The 19062-nt window shown below is 46.6% G+C and overlaps 3 protein-coding genes across 6 annotated transcripts; 2 read left to right on the top strand and 1 right to left on the bottom strand.

The window, feature by feature from the left end:
- The first annotated feature begins 4182 nt into the window (after positions 1-4182).
- On the top strand, positions 4183-9635 carry rcbtb1 (regulator of chromosome condensation (RCC1) and BTB (POZ) domain containing protein 1). Of its 3 annotated transcripts, XM_079296668.1 has the most exons (13): positions 4183-4264; positions 4631-4892; positions 5013-5163; positions 5289-5455; positions 6100-6258; positions 6350-6457; positions 6559-6701; positions 6933-6996; positions 7182-7308; positions 7433-7559; positions 7706-7857; positions 7948-8078; positions 8226-9635. In XM_079296668.1, the coding sequence occupies exons 2-13, from the start codon at positions 4767-4769 to the stop codon at positions 8364-8366; spliced, it is 1596 nt and encodes a 531-aa protein (XP_079152794.1). In that variant the 5' UTR covers positions 4183-4264; positions 4631-4766; the 3' UTR covers positions 8367-9635. The 3 variants fall into 3 exon arrangements, with proteins under 3 accessions (XP_079152794.1, XP_079152793.1, XP_079152795.1); XM_079296667.1 differs by having other exon boundaries at positions 7706-8078; XM_079296669.1 differs by lacking the exon at positions 4183-4264 and having other exon boundaries at positions 4570-4892; positions 7706-8078.
- A 336-nt stretch (positions 9636-9971) lies between these two features.
- cdadc1 (cytidine and dCMP deaminase domain containing 1) lies at positions 9972-13233 on the top strand. Its single transcript, XM_079296367.1, has 10 exons — positions 9972-10129; positions 10421-10521; positions 10624-10801; positions 10938-11235; positions 11313-11519; positions 11605-11714; positions 11981-12030; positions 12286-12645; positions 12723-12771; positions 12854-13233. Exons 1-10 carry the CDS (start codon positions 10030-10032, stop codon positions 12952-12954), a joined length of 1554 nt encoding a protein of 517 aa, XP_079152493.1. The 5' UTR covers positions 9972-10029; the 3' UTR covers positions 12955-13233.
- A 144-nt stretch (positions 13234-13377) lies between these two features.
- On the bottom strand, positions 13378-18836 carry cab39l (calcium binding protein 39-like). 2 transcript variants are annotated; one of them, XR_013773100.1, is made up of 10 exons: positions 18648-18836; positions 16602-16741; positions 16244-16408; positions 16026-16144; positions 15774-15942; positions 15606-15665; positions 15330-15395; positions 14949-15092; positions 14432-14862; positions 13378-14323 (listed from the first exon to the last, which is right to left on the bottom strand). XR_013773100.1 is itself a non-coding variant. In XM_079296368.1 (9 exons), exons 2-9 carry the CDS (start codon positions 16701-16703, stop codon positions 14683-14685), a joined length of 1005 nt encoding a protein of 334 aa, XP_079152494.1. In that variant the 5' UTR covers positions 16704-16741; positions 18648-18836; the 3' UTR covers positions 13378-14682. The 2 variants fall into 2 exon arrangements, 1 of the variants encoding a protein (XP_079152494.1); XM_079296368.1 differs by having other exon boundaries at positions 13378-14862.
- Positions 18837-19062: the final 226 nt, after the last annotated feature.

The following is a 19062-nucleotide window of genomic DNA, read 5'->3' as shown; positions in this document are numbered from 1 at the left end:
CAGTAGGCTACAGCAGACAAGTACTGCAGCAGGGGGGCTCCTTTCCAAACACACACACACACACTCAGACACACACTCAGACACACTATACACACACGCGCGAGATGCAGAATCGTTCCCCAGCAGCGCTGGTTCTCAGGTCTCTGGTCAGTGAGCGCGCATGTGGCGCTGAACCGGGCAGGTGAATCACCGCGGGGGATCTCCGCACTATCCCACTTTTCCTCTTTCAAAAGTCCTTGTGAATATTTGATCCGCGTTTCGGCCTCCACTTCTCAATAATCCATAAGCTCCAATGCGCCAAGATACTGCTGTCTGCCTCCTCTTCCTCTTCCTCACCTTGCTGATGAAAAGAAGCTGCTGGACTGTGCCTCTACTACTCCAGAAACTAGATGAGAACAATTAGAAGAAGAAGAAGAAGAAGACGACCGGGTCCGGCTCGTGGTCCTCTCGCGCTCCTCTGGTGCTTCAGCGTCTTCTTCAGCAGCGCTCAAAACGACCAACGGCCGGTGAGGCGCAAGGAGGTGCACTGACTATCTCTACCGAACCAGGAATGTGGGAGCGATTCAACAAAAAAACATTTCCGTTTGGCATCTTCAAAACAAAATACCAAACAATCACAATTTCTCTCTATTTGTTTTTGCAATTTGAATTATTTTCATGTTCTTACAGCCAATAGGTTAAATTGGTTACTAAAGTTATTTATTTATATGTATTCACTTATACAGGTGTACCTGACAGGTACAGGTATATTTTCCGAATACGCATGTTTCAACAATCAAATGAAAAGTATAGGTCTCAAAAATATAACTGTTGATAAAAGTGCCAGTTTACATGGAAAGATTACAAAATGTTGCAGTATGTATGACTCTGTTGTCGGAAGGCTATACCTCCAAAACAATTGTGTTTACCCAACCTATAGAGCTCTGTCTATTGCCCGAGCTCTTTTTCTTTGAAAAAAGAGCGGTCTGGTTTGCCCTCGACTTTTATTCTGAAGGAAATTGTAACCTCCGGTTTGGCTGTGTAGCTTGATGCAGCCCTGCACTGAGAGGACCTGCAGTGACGTTGACACGTGGTTCCCACACCGTCAGCATCATTCTGGACCGACTGGATGTAAACCGTAACCGGAAAGATTTTTTGGGGGAGGGGGGCGAGATAGCGCCACTACGAGTCCACCACATACCCGTGTCTCTCTTTACTGCTGTTTTACGAGCGCTCCCCTCTTCGCATCGGGCTTTACTCCAAACTCCAGAAACCTGGCAGTTCCATGGCGCCTTTTCTCTCGGCACATTTACACACCTGTTGCACGACTCCCGTTACTGGGGTCTTCTAGTCAGCTCGGCTTGCACGATATGGTCGACGGTTGAACTTATTAGGGTTGAAATGTTGTGGATTTGATTTAAGTGCTGCTTGGTGCATTTTTGCAGACTTTCAAACGACCACAAATGAAGTGGTTAAAAGCTTATCTCAGTTGTTGGCTGTCAAGCACACTCATTGCGGGAAACGGAGCTGAAAACGCTGCAGTGGCGCTGTCCGTGGTGCTGAATCCACATTCGCACAATACCAACACACCCCGAGAAACCTTATCAGTACGCAGCTGTTGAGTATGCATGCGAGCTCTCTGGACTGTAATAGCAGTTAGTGTTTCAAACCGATTCAACTAACAACACCACAACGAAAAGCAATAAATGGACTTCATTTTGTTTGCGGATAATAAATCACCAAAGTCACATCGTGTGTCTACGTTTCACTGAGATAGATAATTCAATTCCAGTGAATGATAGGATACGTTTTAGACAGACAAATCTGTCCAGCACATCCATCAAGTCCCTTAGAGCGTTTTCCCCGAAAGGCTTTTAAAACACACCACACATTCTGTGGACGTTGTGGCTCATTTGCCTGCGATTCGGTCCATTACGAAACCTTAACCCCAAAACAGCAGCTTTGCTGAGGGAAAAGGAACCGACTTTCATGTATAACGTGCCTTTGATGTTTGCAGTGGGATAACAAAATCCCCCTCTGAGCTGGTAGAAATGAAGGTGCGGACCTGGGAATTTAGGAAAAGAAACATGCACTCTCAACATACGAACAAACAACACGTCTCCTGCTCATGTAGTCTTGTATATTGTGACATTTGAATCACAACAAGCACCATACATAAGGGATGCAAACACTCATTACGGCAGGACGACTGGCACATTTTTTTCCCAATACTCTGTTAACAATTTGCATTGTTCTGAGGAGCTCAAGGCTGCAGCATTGCTGTCATCACGGGGCACAATATCATCTGTGTGCAGAGAGGCTTCGGCTCCAACCAGCAAACAGCTGTATGTGTGTGTGTGTGTGTGTGTGTGTGTGTGTGTGTAGCTGGAAAAGGAGGACGAAGGTGAACGAGGAGGAAGAAGGGTGCAAAATAAAAACACGGGGAGGGGAAAAAGGAGGAAGCAAAACACTGAAATGTGAGAGTGACGCTTGCAGAGTGGGAATTCATAAAATGCAAATGAACCAGAAAAGAGGTGAATATTAATTACAACACTTAGAGAGATGATTTACATCAGAAAGATTCCAAAGCTCCTCAACTCATTATACGTCTGATTGCAGGATAGATCGAAAGCTTCTTTCTTGAATAAAAACTTGTATTATCATTCTACATAAATGCGACCTGTTGCTTCTCTTTGTTTTCTACTTATTTCTCTGTCTGAATGTTATTGCCGACAGCATGGACAGACCTTTGAAACAGTCGCGACCTTTATGTTTGGTAACAAATTGGGAAAGAAACATAAAATCTGCAGGAAGAGTGCTAGTAGTAACGTTACTTTGCTCAAGTAAAAGTACTGTTACGTGAAAGAAATTTGACTCAAGCAAGTGTAAAATGACAAAAATATATCACAGATACAAGACACGTCATTGTGTAATTTTGTATTAAACAGCTCCAACGCAATAGGCCCTTTTCACATGCCATTGCAGGACAAACACAGGTGTAATTAATAAGATTAATTAAGGTATTGTACATGTTGGCTCACCGGAATGGCTATGACACACAAATTAGAATGGTACCTTAATTAAGTTGATCAATTACACCTGTGTTTACCGTGCTATGACATGTCAAAATGGCTGATATGAAAAGGGACTATAATACATTTTTGTATTCAATTATAACATATTGCAATGGTTATAACGAAATGTGTACAATAATACATGCATAACCAACCATAAATGATGTCTCCACCTTTACAGAGGTTATATTGTTAACAATTAAGCTAAATTAAACTCCCCAAGTAAATTGGACCTCTATGACTTCTTCACATCCATGAATACGTTTCTAGGTTTACTCACCTGTCCGAACGTCGTTCTGCGAGTCGTGAAGAAGTCCTCCTCAATCTGGTCCAGGCTCAACTTCTCTGCTTCTTCATTCCCACTGCAAAATAAACAGCCGAACCAGTCCACTCAGCCTCCTGGTCCCACTAAAACCGGTCCTGGTCTCACTAAAACCACAGTCCACTCAGCCTTAGCATTTTGTATTTTGGCTAGTACCAGCATGCACCTGTTTTAACGCAACAACGTGGGTGTGTTTGATTTGTGTCACTTAGCGTGATTGTCAGGCGGTCAGTTTTTAACCTTACCTCCACAAAATACTTCATACTTTGTACACTGAATATAAAGAACTTCAAATGCAAAATGTTCGGTTTTAATCCCTTTTTTTAAACTACTTTCAGCAGAAACAGACAAAGAAGCACTTGCACATAATTCAGCACATCAAAGGCCGATGAGCCCAGATGTATGTGGTAGTACTCCATCTGCTGGTTGTCAAGCAGAACTACAAGTACATAGAAAGATAGTTTAGGTGGGTTCACTTTTTATTTTAGATCCTAAATGCAAGCATGTGCTGTATGGAGTTGTCTTGACTTGAAGGCAACTTTCTACACATTCAATAATTGCAAAAGTCACAAAACTGGTGTGCTTTTTTTTTTTTGTTGCTCATGCTGATGTGCATCAAACATTTGATTTAATAATAATAAATTGTACATTGTTCTGTCTGAGCTTGGGTGCCAATGGTGTTTTGCTTTCCCCCCCCCAAAACATGGACATAAACAATAACTTTTTGGAACAGCAGTTCAACCAATGACCGGAGGGGGGCAGCAACACTCACCCATGCAGTCTACTCTACCGGAAATAAAAGCGACGAAGAAGTCGCTGTACTCAAAACAACCACAACAGTTTAGAGAAGCAGCTGTACTGTTGACACCGTGGAGACGTTTTCAGTCGGGTAACTTTACACCACTCTATATATTACAGACGTGGGATATTTGTACTGATAGTGATATTGATTGCTGTAATGAAATATGTGTCTGTTTGTCTCTTCTCAGTTGTCATGGAGCGATGCTTTAGGTAGGAAGAGCTCAGGCACTAAGCCACCAGCTAGTCGTTGACCGTGCGCTTCAGTGCCCGTTAGCTTGCTGCGATGCAGTTAACATCACAATTATTACTGTCAGAGAATAAAGTTAGTTTCTTTAACTTCTGATTCTCTCATTTGGCTGAATAACGGACTTATTTGCATGTAACTATGCGTGCATCTGTCTGTCATCATATCAGTCTTCTGCAGACGTCTTCTTCTTCTTCTTCTTCTCTGTAGTGTCAGCAGGGATGGTTCCGCTTCTTGCTCCCCACCTCCTCCAGCATCACCTCCTCCCCCTCGTGGTCCTCCCTCCTCTCCCCCGTCGGCCCTGACCGCTGCTCCCCAACAAGGAAGGCTGAGTTCCACAGGAGCCATGGTGGACGTCAGTAAGTGGCCCCTGTTCTCTCTGCTGAGCACCGAGGAGCTGGCCACGGTTCGACAGGCCTGTGTGTTTGGAAGCTCTGCCAATGAGGCCATCTACATCACACATGCCAATGAGGTGAGGGCCGTGTGTTCAAACAAACTCCTTGTTGTGTTCTTGGCCGTTTTATTTGTTCTACATACAGTTCCGGTAACAAAAACCTTCTTTTATCTTGATTTGTGTGTTATTATTTCCCAGGTTTTTGTGTTTGGGTTGAACTGCAGCAGCTGCCTCGGCACAGGAGACAGTCTGAGCACCGTTGTGCCAAAGAAACTGGACTTCCTGCGGGGGAAGAAGGTAGCCGACCTCAGCTATGGAAGTGGACCTCATGTCCTGTTGGCGACAGAAGGTCGGTACTTACTTATGCAAGCTATGTAAATCACTCAGCCTGTGAATCATACCTGTATTTGAGCTTAGACTCTGGATTGTCAAGCCTTGGACTCTGCTGGTCCTCTCTGTGTTTGTTTACCGCAGACGGGCAGCTGTTTGCTTGGGGGCACAACGGCTACAGTCAGCTGGGGAACGGGACGACCACCCAGGGACTGTCCCCGCTGCCGGTCGCCGCCAGCCCGCAGAACAAGAAAGTGAGAGAAGTGGCGTGTGGCTCGCATCACTCCATGGCCCTCACTCTGGATGGAGAGGTAGCCGTTATTGTTTTTTAAAGGCGTGTTTATTTACATGTTTAATTTCCAGCTTCATGTGCCAAAAATGATCGGTAAAACACATACAATAATGAAGTCACTTTGTGTCAAATGTAATCGTTCTAGAGACATAAACACCTGAATGTTGTCGTTCCCATGTGAGACAAGTGTAGCACGGTTTGCCCCATAATTTAATTAAATAGAGATAAACACGACACAAGCATATCTACATACACTAGTATGTTTGTGTTCCATATTTAGTTTAAGACGGGTCACGTGAAAACCTTGACGTAGCTACCTCCTGCTGTGCTAGTGTCGGCCTAAGCAGCTTATTCTTAACCCCAAGGCATTAAGCTAGCGCTTAATTAGTGTGTGTGTGTGTGTGTGTGTGGCAAGCAGGAAAGGCTGCTCCCATGTTAAATACTAACTCTACAGTCGTACATTTGACAGTGTTGTGTTAATATTATACAAAAATAAGATGTGAAACTGTCTCAGGGTTAGTCACACGGCGCTCTTTTCTTTCCACCGAAGAAATGTTGTTGACATTACAGCAGAATCTGGTTGTGCCTTTCCTGGCGCTACAACCCGACCATGAAAGATTTGTGTTGCGTCCCTGCTCCTGACCTGCCTCCCCGCCCCTCCAGGTCTTCGCCTGGGGTTACAACAACTGTGGCCAGATTGGCTCGGGCTCCACGGCCAACCAGCCCCACCCCAGGAAGGTCACCGGCAGCCTGCAGGGCAAGACCGCGGTCGGCATCACGTGCGGGCAGACCTCCTCCATGGCTCTGATCGACAACGGAGAGGTGACGCCGGCGCGACGGGAAATCTTCACGATCCCCGCGGAGAAAAAAAAAACTGAACTTCATAGCGTAAAAGTTGTTTGTGTTTATTTAGGTCTATGGCTGGGGCTATAATGGTAACGGACAGCTGGGTATCGGAAACAATGGGAACCAGCTGACTCCTTGCCGCCTCACCGCTCTCCAGGAGCTGTGCATGCAACAGGTAAGGGCGACAACCCAATGTAATGCTGACTGGGGATGTTGGGCGGGGGGGGGGGGGGGGGGGAGTCTCTATGCATGACTCAACCGTTCCCTGTTTCCCAGGTTGTGTCGGGCAACAGCCACTGCCTGGCACTGACCGACGAAGGGCTGCTGTACTCCTGGGGAGCCAACACCTACGGTCAGCTGGGGACCGGCAACAAGAGCAACCACCTCACCCCGGTGCCGATCATGGCGGACAAAGAGCGGTGAGGCGCTGATGTCTTTGTGTTTGGAGAAGAGGCAGATTCCTCCCATCCTGTTTCGACTTCTACTTCCTGTTTCCTGTCCTCATTTCCTCCCCCCCCCCCCCCCCCCTCGTACCTTTTCCTCTCCTGGTCTTAAGTAGTCGTCAGTGTGCAAAAGGAGCTCGTCAACGACAATAACAAAACCCTTTCTTGTTGCGGCTGTAACGGGACATGAACACTCTCTGTGTTCAGGATTGTCGAGGTCGCAGCTTGCCATTCAACACATACGTCAGCAGCCAAGACCCAAAGCGGTCAGGTACATATGCAATTCATCTTGTCTACGATGGCTCCTTATGTATTCATATGTGAGTGGATTTGGCTTCAGAGTTTGTATAATAGGCTTTTTTTTTTGTGGCAGGATTGAGTGTTTCTCAGTTTTGTCCCAATTATTTTAAGTGAGCCTGTGTGTTCAGTCAGCCATGATCATGTTTTACCCTCCAGGTGTATATGTGGGGTCAGTGTCGGGGTCAGTCCATCGTCGTGCCACACCTCACGCACTTCTCCACCACCGACGACGTCTTCGCCTGCTTCGCCACGCCCTCCGTCATGTGGAGGCTCATGACTATGGGTGAGAAATAGAGAGAGAGAGAGAGAGAGGGTGTTGATCCGCAGCCTTTCTTCGCTGACATCGTGAGATCTGTTCTCAACAACGTGACCTTAAACTCCATTCATCGCTCTCCGTTTTATTCCAGAGCACGACGGCTTCACGACCGTGGCGGAGGCTCTGAGGAAAGAGTTCGACAGCCCGGAGACGGCCGACCTCAAGTTCAACGTCGACGGCAAGTGCATTCACGTTCACAAAGCTGTGCTGAAGATCAGGTGCGTGTCCCGCGTGCAGTTAAGACGTAGATATAACCCCGAATAAAAGCAGTTGTTGTCCCATGCACACCAGTCCGGCATCCCAAACAATTGTGATTTTTAGGTTCAGCCATTTGTTCACGACAGGTATTGTGTGTTGTGAGCAGGTGTGAGCATTTCCGGTCCATGTTTCGCTCCCAGTGGACGGAGGATCAGCAGGACGTGATCGAGATCGGCCAGTTCTCTTACCCCGTCTACAGATCCTTCCTCCAGTTCCTCTACACGGACGCCGTCGACCTTCCACCCGAGGACGCCATCGGTCAGCACGCGCATGTGTCAAACGCTCCGTTTTCTCATTCGTGTGGCTTCGATTCATACGTGTGTGTGTGTGTGTGTGTGTTGGCTGCAGGCCTGTTGGACCTCGCCACCTCTTACTGTGAGAACCGCCTGAAACGACTGTGTCAGCAGATCATCAAGAGAGGGATCAACGTCGAAAACGCCTTCACCTTGCTGTCTGCCGCCATACGATACGACGCTGAGGTACAGTCCAGGCACGCTGTGCTCCTATACTGTAGAGGTTCACCCTACTTTTACAGATATTTTTCATATAGTTCAAATAAATCTCCATGAAACCAACGCCGTTTTACAAACTCATCGCCCTGTCTGGTGTTGTTTCTCTTTTTCTAGGACCTGGAAGTGTTTTGTTTCCGTTTCTGCGTGAACCACCTCACTCGGGTGACTCAGACCGACGCCTTCTGGCAGGTGGACGGAGCGATGCTCAAAGAGTTCATCAGCAAAGCCAGCCGCTGCGGGGCCTTCAAGAACTGAGCGGTACTCTGACGTCACCGCGTCGCTGCTCCACAAACATCAGGTCGCATCACATCCCGAAAATAAAGCTTTCTTGAAGCGTTTATTTTCATATTTACCGAGGCGGATAAGCAGCGTTCTCTATCGGGACTGGAATTTTAAGCTGCTTTTATCGGCAGTCAGCTCTTTGGCCAATTCCTGTGGAGGTTTTTATTTCTGTCTCGCTGCATTGAGCGCTCTACACGCTTTACTTGAATTTTTGCTTGTTCTCTCGGCCAGTGCTCACTTTTTTTCTGACATTCATTCATTCATTCATTTGGGAGACCAAAGACCTGGTTCAGAGGACAGACTCTGTGTCTGGCACCTGGAAGAAGAGCTTTGACTTAATCTGGCCAGGACACAAGAACCACTTTACCGAAACGCATCAATTTACAGCAAAAGTAGCTCTTGGATGTGTTGGAAGTTTCAATTTAAAGTCGCTTTTACTTTTCATGTATCGGAGGCAGATGGCTTGTTGTTGCAGACGCTTTCTATATTTTTTTTATTACTCTGGGACCTCCAACAAACTGATCCACGGTGTCTGTTTCCATCTGTTTGTGTTATCGGGGTGACTGCAAAGAAACAAAGGGGCAACTCAGTGAGACCAAAATGAATCCTGAATGATTCCTCTGTCATTTAATCACATTTTAAAGCACAATACACTGCAGGCTGAAAAGCAATATGAACGTGCGTGATTAAACCGTGAGATGTTTTGTTGATATTCTGTCAGCTTGGCTTTATGATGACCAATAACTGCCTGCAGGTCCTGGTTCATTACTTATGGTGAGTTGTTAAAGAGTGTGATTGGCCAGGTCAGCTGACTTGTCAGATCGGTTTCGTTTTGTGAGGTTTCTATTTCTCCATTCAGAGGCTTGAGACAAGCAGTTTGATTTGGTCTGAGCTTGCTGGTAAGTAGGAACTCTGTTTATCATCAAATCAGAGTATCATTCAGGTGAGAAAACAACTCCAGATGAATTGAGGTTTCTGTTCTTTAGCGGAATTAGGAGCAAGTTTTAGTTTTAGATGAAAGAAATCTGATTGTTCTGCTTATTGTATGAAGATTAAAGTGTATTTTACTGTACTTTGTTTATATTTTATTTACATAGGACAAGTTTATATTTATTTGGTTCAGCACCATGGTTTACTTTGAGGTGATCAGCACTAAAGTACTGCGATCTTTACGACTGTTTTTCTGCGGTTACATAATTGACATGTTTTTCTATACGTATATTTAGTTATGGAATCACAAGTCTGAAGAAATAAATAACTCAAACTCTGCTTTGTTTCCATGTCGTGGTTTTCTTTGCACTAGAGTAGTCTCTTATCAGTTCATTCTTATTGTATACACATTCTTTGGTGTGTCATACTATACTTCATAGTGTAATAGAAGTGTCATAAAAGCAGCAGTTATATGGTGATGTAGGATATCGCGATACTCTGCTGCCACCTGCTGGAACAAACTGGTGTTAAACGACTTACTTATCGTTGCCCCGCCCTCTTTGTTACGTCAGAGGTTATTGCGGCACGAACCGGACGTTTTTGAAGCAACCAACCACTAGCCGCGACAGGAACTGATGTAAGGTCAGTTCTTGCGTGCAGAACATGTTACATGTAACACGTAGGAAGTGTCGGTTAGCCTGATTGAATGGAAGGAAGCGAGCTGAGGAACCGAGCCGATGCGGGCCAGTCCACACCGGGTCGCGATACGAGAGACAGTAGCGCTCAGACTGACGGCAGACTACAAGGTGAGCCAGATGGAGGAATAGCTCGTGTTGTGATTGTTTAGCAACACCTCTGTGATGACATAAAACAGCTGATGTGTGAGCAGCTGATCTGTAATTACTGCAGTTACACCTGAATGTCCCTTCTTTAAAGGGCTTTTCTTGTCTAATATAGCAGCTACATCTAGAATGTTTATGGTAGCAGCTTGTCAATAACCATGATTACCTCAGAAAAGCAAGTGGCATACGTGACAGCAGCCAAAATGTATTGTTTACGTGTGTCCAGCTGAATGAGTCCACTTGGCTGTCCTCCAGGTCCTGGCCCCAGGCTGTCGGAGGTAAACCTGTTCACCTTGTTGAGTTTGTGGATGGAGCTGTTCCCGCAAGAGCAATCTGAAGAAGAGGACCAGCGTGAGGTGGGTTTAATGGAACACACACAGTTGTGGGACAGTGAGTTATCGTAGGCTGCAGCACTCGAGCGTTCTCGATGTTCAGTGATGACATCTGTCATGTTCTAGATCCGCGGGACGGGTCTGGTGGTGGTGCGGGACAGCAAGGTGGTGGGACTCCACTGTTCAGGACCCGAGCTCCACGCAGGACAGGCGGCCATCATCCAACATGGCGCCTGCTTGGCTGACTGTCAGTTGTACTTCTCGCGGAGGCCCTGCGCCTCCTGCCTCAAGATGATCATCAACGGTGAGGAGACGGGGGGGAGGGGGTTCAAAGTATGATTGGGTTGCAACAGCGCTTCCTAAATCCATTACTGAGCTTGTGTGCCAAGTTCTAAGATCTTAAGTCTGAGGTCTAAGGAGGTTTCTTTCTCTTCTTCCAGCTGGGGTCAGTCAGCTCTCCTTCTGGCCCGGAGACCCTGAGGTCAGCATGCTGATGCCCGCCTCCGCAGACCACCCAAGCTCCCTCGGCCCACCTGACCGCATCACGGAGGAGGCCGCACTGGACGCCGTGGCGGCGGCGAGGCTGAAGTCCAACAGCCGTCCCCACATCTGCGTGCTGCTGCAGCCGCTGGCGCCCGGCCTGGCTCAGTTTGTGGATAAGACGTCCCGGGAGTGTGATTTCGTGGAGAGAATGGCCGACGATGAACCGGGGCTGAACACAGAGGAGCTCTTCAACAGGTAACTGTCCTTTGCATCACAACTCGTCGATGAACCGTAGCTGTGTTGCATGTAAGACGTTCTTCCTGCTTTTCCAGAGAGCGGACGACACACCTGAAGGATTTCTCCAGACGGCTCCTGGTCAAGACGTCCGAGCAGCACCGGGAGATCTTGACCCGCATGGGTCTGGAGAACTTCTGTGTGGAGCCGAACTTCTCCAACCTGAGACACAACATGAGGGAGCTGGTGGAGGTTCTGGCCGCGGTGGCTGCCGGCGTGCCGCAGCCACGCTACGGCTTCCACAGGTTAGAAAAACGCTCGCCGGTCCCTCACGCGTCTGCCGTGCGTTTGCCGTTATTTGTTGTTGACTGTGTCGCTCCCGTGACCCAGGGAGCAGCCGTCAACCCCGGAGTCCTCGCCGCCTCCCCGTCACGAGGGGCCGTCCCAGGAAGTGGCTCGCCACTGCATCATCCAAGCCAGGCTGCTGGCTTATAGAACAGGTCTGATTGGTTCTTCTGTTTGTCACAGACGGGTTCTCCCCAGTACACATCATCTGTTGCACTATCAAACGGCACACTAGCTTTTCATTAAATTACAAACACAGATAGCTGAGGTCAGCGTTCGGTTCCTGTGTGTGTGAGTATCTCGGCAGTGACTCGAGGAAACGGATGCATTTTCCCTACAATGTATGTTTGAAAGGGCACAGTCATAAAACAGCGTTCCTGTCACCAGCCTCTTCTATGCAAAGCTGTCGTTTTCATTCCAGAGGATCCCAAAGTGGGTGTGGGCGCTGTCATCTGGGCCAAAGCACCGTCGGTGAGCTCACCTTCCTTCCTTCCTTTGTTTCTTTTATTATCCCAGGTGCACAATTAACATTGCTTCTGTCGCCTCTGATGGGTGGAGGTCTTTGTTCGAATGCTTTCATTTAATGTTAAGGTGTGCCACTGAGTCAGTGTGCACACTAGCAGAGGCCTGGCACTGGCACAGGGGAATATAATGCATGGTAATAATAACAACAGCATCATTATTCCTGTTTAATACAGTTCACTTTGATCTGCTCTCTTGTCCCAGGCTGCCAGTGATGGAACGGGGTGTCTGTGCCTGGTGGGTTGCGGATACAATGCCTACCCAGCCGGCTCCCACTATGCAGAGTACCCCCAGATGGACTACAAACAGGAGGACCGGCAGAGACGCAAATACAGATACATCATCCACGCCGAGCAGAACGCCCTCACCTTCAGGACCCGCCCCATCAAACCGGAGGAGCCCGCCATGCTGTTTGTGACCAAATGCCCGTGCGACGAGTGCGTCCCTCTGATCCGAGGCGCCGGCATCACGCACGTCTACACCACGGACCAGGACCGGGACAAGCACAAGGGCGACATCTCCTACCTGAGGTTCGGCAGCCTGAAAGGCGTCAGCAAGTTCATAGTGAGTACGCGAGGACGATGTCTCTCTCTGCTGAGGAAAGCAGACAAGGAGGTGACATTTTTGTTCTGTCTTCACAGTGGCAGAGGAACCCTTCGGTTTCCTCGGCGTCCTCTCCGCACCACGCCAGTGAGTCCCACCTCGTAACCTCGACGTCTTTGCATGTCTCCAAAAAAGTAACCCTCTGTGTCTTTTTTTTTTTTAATTCCAGATGGTTATGTCGGGAAGCACAGCAGGCAGGCCGAGCGGGAGAGTCCCAGCAACAAGAAGCTGTGCGCCAACAGATCCCACGACTCACCTGCTGTCAGCTGAACGCTGGCCGCAGACGGACAGATGCACCGCTACAGGGAACTGGGAGAACTGGGAGAAATCTGAACGTTAAGTCTGCGCCGCACATCGTTTTATTTATTCGCCCTTTCATACCTGGGATCGGTGTCGTGACCCTGATCGCTGGGCTGCCTCTATGTTGGACCACTGACCTCAGAAGGAAACTATTAGGAAGAGCCGAGTGTATTTTACTCGTGATTATATTACAGATGTATTGATATGATGCATAAAGCAGCTTTAAGGAAGGAGCTGGATTACAAAGCTTTACTCTGGTGTCATTCATTTCATCCAAAAAAACTGTGTGCTTTGGTGTTTAAAGTAAGTTAATGCATCTTTGAAGGAGAATAAAGTTTAGAAAATGAAAGAGCTGTACAGCACCTGCCTGGAAACAAATAAACACACACAGCATGAATTCCCATCCTTTTATTTGTCGTGAATGTGGTACAACAGCATCGAGGTGGCTGCTATCAGAGAGAGGACACTAGGAAGATGTGTCACAGGTTACAGCGTCAAATAAAAAGCGGTTTATTTTACGGCAGAAAAGCGAAGGCAGAATGTCCGTTCACAAGTTTATAATTGTTCCTGTCACCCAGCTGCACTCCACTACTTTCTGTTCGAGTGTTAGTCTTCAAATGTACTGTTTAGAGTCCGAAATAAAGAGATTTAAACATAAAACTTCTGTGGGAGCTCAAAGTAACCCTAATGGAAAATGGAATTATGATTTTTCATTTCGGAGTCAAATATAAAAGTTTAAGTTACAAACTCAAATATAGCGAGTTAAAGAGGTTCACTGCTCAATCACAACATATGTTCTTATCCAGAGCATATCGACGCAATAACTAAGCTCCCCCTGGAAAGATGCTGTCAAATACAAAAAGAAGAAAACACACCAAAACCAAAAAGGCACCTCTGACTCTTCTCCTTTCTAACATCAGAGCAGAACACTTCGTCACAGTACAGAGAGAGAAGAAACAAAGACACGAGCGGCCATCTTTACGGCTGCCTCCCGTTAACGTGTCATCGCTCGCTGCAGGCGTACGAACCACAAACTGTACATGACAACGAAACTATATATAAAACATAATTACCCTCAAGCAGTGTGGAAACTGATACGATTAACAAACAAAAAGAACATTTGTTTTTAATATAACACAGAAAGTACTGTCGGCCAGTGATACTCGCTGTACCAGTTCATTAAGAAGGCCCTTCATGTCAAAGACTTCAAATATTACTACAGTTGAGATTTATTTAACCAGTTCCCTCTATTCTCGGTTTCTGGAGAAGGCTACTGGTTATTACTTTGTTAGACTGAGAATGTGTTGTTGGCTGATCCCGACTGGACATGTTGATCCCGCTAAAAGACGAAAAAAAGAAGCAGAAATTATTCATATGTTTGTTGTTTTATGGATTTGCGGCTACTTCATTTAAAGAGTTAAAAATCAACACGCGTGCTGCGACTAACAGAGGATCTGGTGACTGTGATTCTCCCAACAGAGCTAATCCGCTTCCTCCGACACCTGGAGTTGTGGCGCTACATGCTACAGATGAAAGGGCAAAAGAAATGTACAAAAGAAAAGATCAGTGATTGAGAACTACTGGTGCACGAGTTTTAAATGAACCAAAGGCAAATAACGTCTTTAAAATAGAATAACTGTTATTGTTAATGTGTTGTTTTCTTCTACGTCTCCCTATCGAATAAAAAGCCGCGCTCCTCTAGGAGGCCGGTTTCTTCAGATCCCGGATCTGTTTGATGAGGTAGGTCTTCTCGTCGTTGAACTGCTCGTCGTCTGTGCGGTCCTTCTGGAAGTTGCTCAGGAAGTCGATCAGCTTGGTCTGGTTCTTGAGCAGGATGTCGATGATGGGCTGCGTCTTGTTGGGGTTGGCGACAAATACCTGAAGGACGGGGACGACGAAAAACAATGTTTATTGCTGGACATGTGCTGCGTTTACATGCACGCGTGTTGTGTTGGTGGTGTTACCTTGAAGACATGGAAGGCCTCAAACTGGATGTTGGGGCTCTTGTCTCGCAGCAGATTCATCATCAGCTTGAGATTCTCAGGCTTGCTGATGTAGCGCGTCATCACCGTGAAGTTATGTCTGTCCAACAACAGCTCGCCCAGGAGCTGGAGGAGAGACAATCAAAATATATACACACACACACACACACACGTGTATAATGTGTTTATTTTTATTTATTTTTAATTTGTCTCTGTGTATGTAATTTATTGACCCTAGGGTCACATTGTGTTTTTTATGCTTTTAAATGTCTGCTCTGTTGGGCACTTTGTGATGTTATGTCTGTGAAAAGCGCTCTATAAATAAATTTCATTCATTCATTCATAATGATGTACAAATCAGACCTTTAGAGACTGCCTCTTGGTGACGTAGTTCTCAGAGTGCAGCAGCTTCTCATAGTCTGCAAACACCTGCAGTGACATTAGAAACACATTTTATCATAGATTACATAACAAACGGGTGGATCATTATTATTATTAACAGATGGAATTTGGGAATGCTTGCTGAATGTCTGGTTGCCTGTGGTTTGAATATTCGTCCATTTGCCCTCAAAGAAGTTCAGCAAATTAAAAACACCAAAACAAGTTAAAAAAAAAAAACTGGAGTTGCGCGTCACTCACGGCATCGTAGTGCTGTTCAAGGTATTCAGCCACAAGCACTTTGTGTCTCGTCAGGAGATCCTGCGAATAAAGACGGGAACACGTTGGAACTAAACATTACAAAACGCCGCGACTCAAACCGCTGTCCTGCAGATGTTTTCCACAGTTTCTGGTTTGACCCCGAGGTACCTTGAAGGTGGCGAAGGCGTCGGAGGCGATGTCGAAGGTGGACATCTCCACGTAGTGGAAGAAGCTGTTGAACTGATCCGACTGGAGAACTATCTTGGCGAGCGGCTCGTGGCGGATGCACTCCCTCAGCATGATCCCACAGTTCAACGCGACCTGCGAAGTCTCGTACCTTCAAAACGCAGAGAGAGCGTTTGTGTCACCTCTCTGGAAGCCATCCGACTCTGTAGAGTACGTCCTCTGTGTGTGTCTCACCCTTTCAGCAGTATGAAGAGGACCTCTTGGTGGGAGCATAAATATTCGACGGTGGGGCTCCGCGTCCCAATCTGCCTCCTCAGGATGTTGTTGAAGATCTGACACACGTCCTTCTTCCCCTGGAAGCACGAAAATAAAAACACGTCAACGCTTCATCGTTTCCTTTCCCTTCCGCGGCTGAAGACACGGGGCGACCGCACCCTCGGCCCTCTGCTCACCTCGAACTCGATGACCTGCAGGTTTTCCACCAGCGACAGCAGCAGGCCGCTGTTGTACAGCTCCTGGGCCAGCTGGGCCACCGTCTCGGTGTGAGGCTCCTTGTCGTTGCTGCCGTACAGGATCTCCTTCATGGACACCAGACACTTGGACACCTCCTCAGACGCCTGGAGAACAGAGACGGGGAGAGAGCTGAAATCTGAAACTGACTTGAGCCTGAACTTTGCTCATATGGCTACAGTTTATATATGTGTGTGTGTGTGTGTGTGAGAGGGTGACAGGCCCAGGCTGGTCCATGGTCTAATTTCAAAGAGGGCCGTCACCTTAGGGGCCCCTGGAAACACCCTTGCCCGTCTCTACCTTGTCTGTCTTCTTGTCCTGTTTCACCAGGATGGCCATGTTTTCCTTCAGCGTCCTGACGATGTCCGCCGGACTCTTGTGGGATTTACCAAACAGCGGCATGGTGGGCACACACACACACACACACGCGCCTCAGGGACCTGGAGAACACACACACATGCAGGACACATAAAGGAGCAGGCAACGACAACAGTGTGTTCTGTTGTTGCGTGTGGAAAAATGGCAATTTTAATCGTTCTAAAAATCAATTTACGACTTAAATATTCCTGCAAAAAGTGACGGGGGTCTTCGGACAGGGAGGGAGTTTGGTCTGTGAATGAGTGTGAGCATTTTAAAAAGGCAGCAGTGGCCTTCACGACCTAGGCCAGGCCAGGCAGAGAACTTGTGACTGCTAATCCTCATCCAGGAATGTAAAAGGGCATCGCATTCTTCCCCCGTGTCCAAAACGCTGATCCAGTTGGATGTCACTGTCTAAGACAGAAGAGGCTGAAGGAACCTCGATTCACTGCTTCTGCACAGCAAAGAATGAAGAAGAAGAAGAATGAACAAGATACCTCACAACGTCCGGGAGGAAAGCTGCTGAGCGCACAAAATACTTCAAGTACCGTCGGGCAATTCAGACTCTCTTAAAAACACACTTCAGTCCCTTTAACATGATGCATTCACTTCCAATAATACACGTTATCATCAGATTACGTCATGCCCACACAGCTCCAGTCAATATTTGTCAAAGGATAAGCGAGCGATGAGGAAGCAGCGATCAAAAGAGGGGAACTCCCCTGCTTTCTAATCCGATCATATTGTAAACAACGGCTAATATTTCCACCCTGTTGCTGCAGCTGTTACTAAATGTTCCATGAGTCAGACGAAATGTTATGTAAAGGACTTAGTGTGGTACACACAGCCAGCTGCTCCGTTTAGGACGATTATACCTTTTGGTGACTAATTTACCGTAAGTCATTCCGGTGTAACAGGAAAGTTACCTGTCACAGCTGCATGTCAGCCTGCAATAGTTAAACAGGTTTCACGCACTTTCCTAAATACTCTGAGCAGCTTTGGTTTGTGTCTCGACTGTATCGGAATGCAGAGGTAGCCATTCACGATTCAACTGGAATCTGAGTATTCAAGGAGGAATGGTTAAGCTTCAAACACTACAGCCTTGAATCTAATACAATTCATAACCGTTCAGGGCTTTTTGGGGTCTCAACTGTCCCTACGCAGGAGCAACCCGATACCACAACAGACCCTGATGCCTGCCCGTATTTGATGCACTTCACTGCCGTTTACAGACACAATAAAGATTCAGTTACAGCTCTTTGCTGTTGGTAGTCAGAGCTGCTCCCACCTGCTGCACCTCCACCTGCTTAGAGAAACATGGCTGACTGTATGCCACAAAGTGACCAGTTACAGGTATGAAGTATCCCCACCTCCCATACATTATAAGCTTATTACTAATAGAGTTGCTTCATCAGGAGAGGTTCCTGTAATGAGCAGAGTCAACAAAGGTTAATATAATAGTTCAGATAGTTGTGCTTTAGAAATAAGAGCAGAGCAGATTTAGAGCATCTTAAACATAACATGTTCACTGCATTACAAATGGACTCAGACTATGGCTGTAAAATAATATTAATATATTGATATTACATCTACAAAATGTAGGTAAAAATGAAAGACGTCCATATTGACATTTTTGTCTCAAACTGTTAATTGATTACTTTCTAAAGAATTAAGTAATAGTTTGAGCACTAGACAGAGTTTGACAGGCTTTATTGTGAAATGTTACCGGAAGCTGCAATGCTTTCGTCCTCGCTAGCATGACGCTGGTCGTCTAAAGTAACACAGCAAGGAGGAAAAACACACACAAAAAACACACACTGCATTTGTGCTGCTGAAGAATTAAAGAAGACGTGAACTAAAGTGTTTAGAGGAATAAGAACTCGTAAGGAAGTCGGCAGTAAATAACACAAAAGGCCGCGTTAACCGTGATTTAACAAGGCTACACCCATCTCGAGCTATTGCTCTTCGACAGCTACAAATGATACCTACAGAGGGAGGATGTCTGGTGGGGTATCCTTAAATGTCTTGACCGCTTCTGTCCCGGTTCACAGACAGGCTCTTGTAGTCACGCCACGGCTGTTTGTGAGCAGGAAAGTCCGCTAAAAATGTGCGCGATACAACGTAAAATGTGTGGAATCTGTTAATAAGCCAGTGCGGAATTCCATCTGGTCGCTTTCCAGTCAACTGTCAAGCTAGCGTAAACAAAGTCAACGACTTCCGGCGTAAACCTTCGTAGTAAAACCTGCGCGGACGCTCGTGCGCTTAAATGAATGGCGAAGAAGGGAAAGCGAGAGTTTTAATTAAGACGAGAACAACTATTAGTATAAATATTACCTGTATTAATTAATATAACCAATACATTCCCTAATATTTCATTGTCGCGCAGACAAATTTGCTTTATAGA

Source organism: Melanostigma gelatinosum (genome assembly GCF_949748355.1).
Source record: "Melanostigma gelatinosum genome assembly, chromosome: 24".
Taxonomy (NCBI): Eukaryota; Metazoa; Chordata; class Actinopteri; order Perciformes; family Zoarcidae; genus Melanostigma; species Melanostigma gelatinosum.
This window is presented reverse-complemented; position numbering and strand designations above follow the sequence as displayed.

Coding starts and splice junctions, on each gene's coding strand:
- cdadc1 (XM_079296367.1), top strand. CDS start 10,030: ATGGAAGGAAGCGAGCTGAGGAACCGAGCCGATGCGGGCCAGTCCACA. Junction 10,130..10,420: donor GACTGACGGCAGACTACAAG/GTGAGCCAGATG, acceptor GCTGTCCTCCAG/GTCCTGGCCCCAGGCTGTCG. Junction 12,772..12,853: donor GTCCTCTCCGCACCACGCCA/GTGAGTCCCACC, acceptor TTTTAATTCCAG/ATGGTTATGTCGGGAAGCAC.
- rcbtb1 (XM_079296667.1), top strand. CDS start 4,767: ATGGTGGACGTCAGTAAGTGGCCCCTGTTCTCTCTGCTGAGCACCGAG. Junction 4,893..5,012: donor ACATCACACATGCCAATGAG/GTGAGGGCCGTG, acceptor ATTATTTCCCAG/GTTTTTGTGTTTGGGTTGAA. Junction 7,309..7,432: donor GTGGAGGCTCATGACTATGG/GTGAGAAATAGA, acceptor GTTTTATTCCAG/AGCACGACGGCTTCACGACC.
- cab39l (XM_079296368.1), bottom strand. CDS start 16,703: ATGCCGCTGTTTGGTAAATCCCACAAGAGTCCGGCGGACATCGTCAGG. Junction 16,145..16,243: donor TGCAGGTCATCGAGTTCGAG/GTGAGCAGAGGG, acceptor TCGTGCTTCCAG/GGGAAGAAGGACGTGTGTCA. Junction 15,666..15,773: donor ACGCCTTCGCCACCTTCAAG/GTACCTCGGGGT, acceptor CTTTATTCGCAG/GATCTCCTGACGAGACACAA.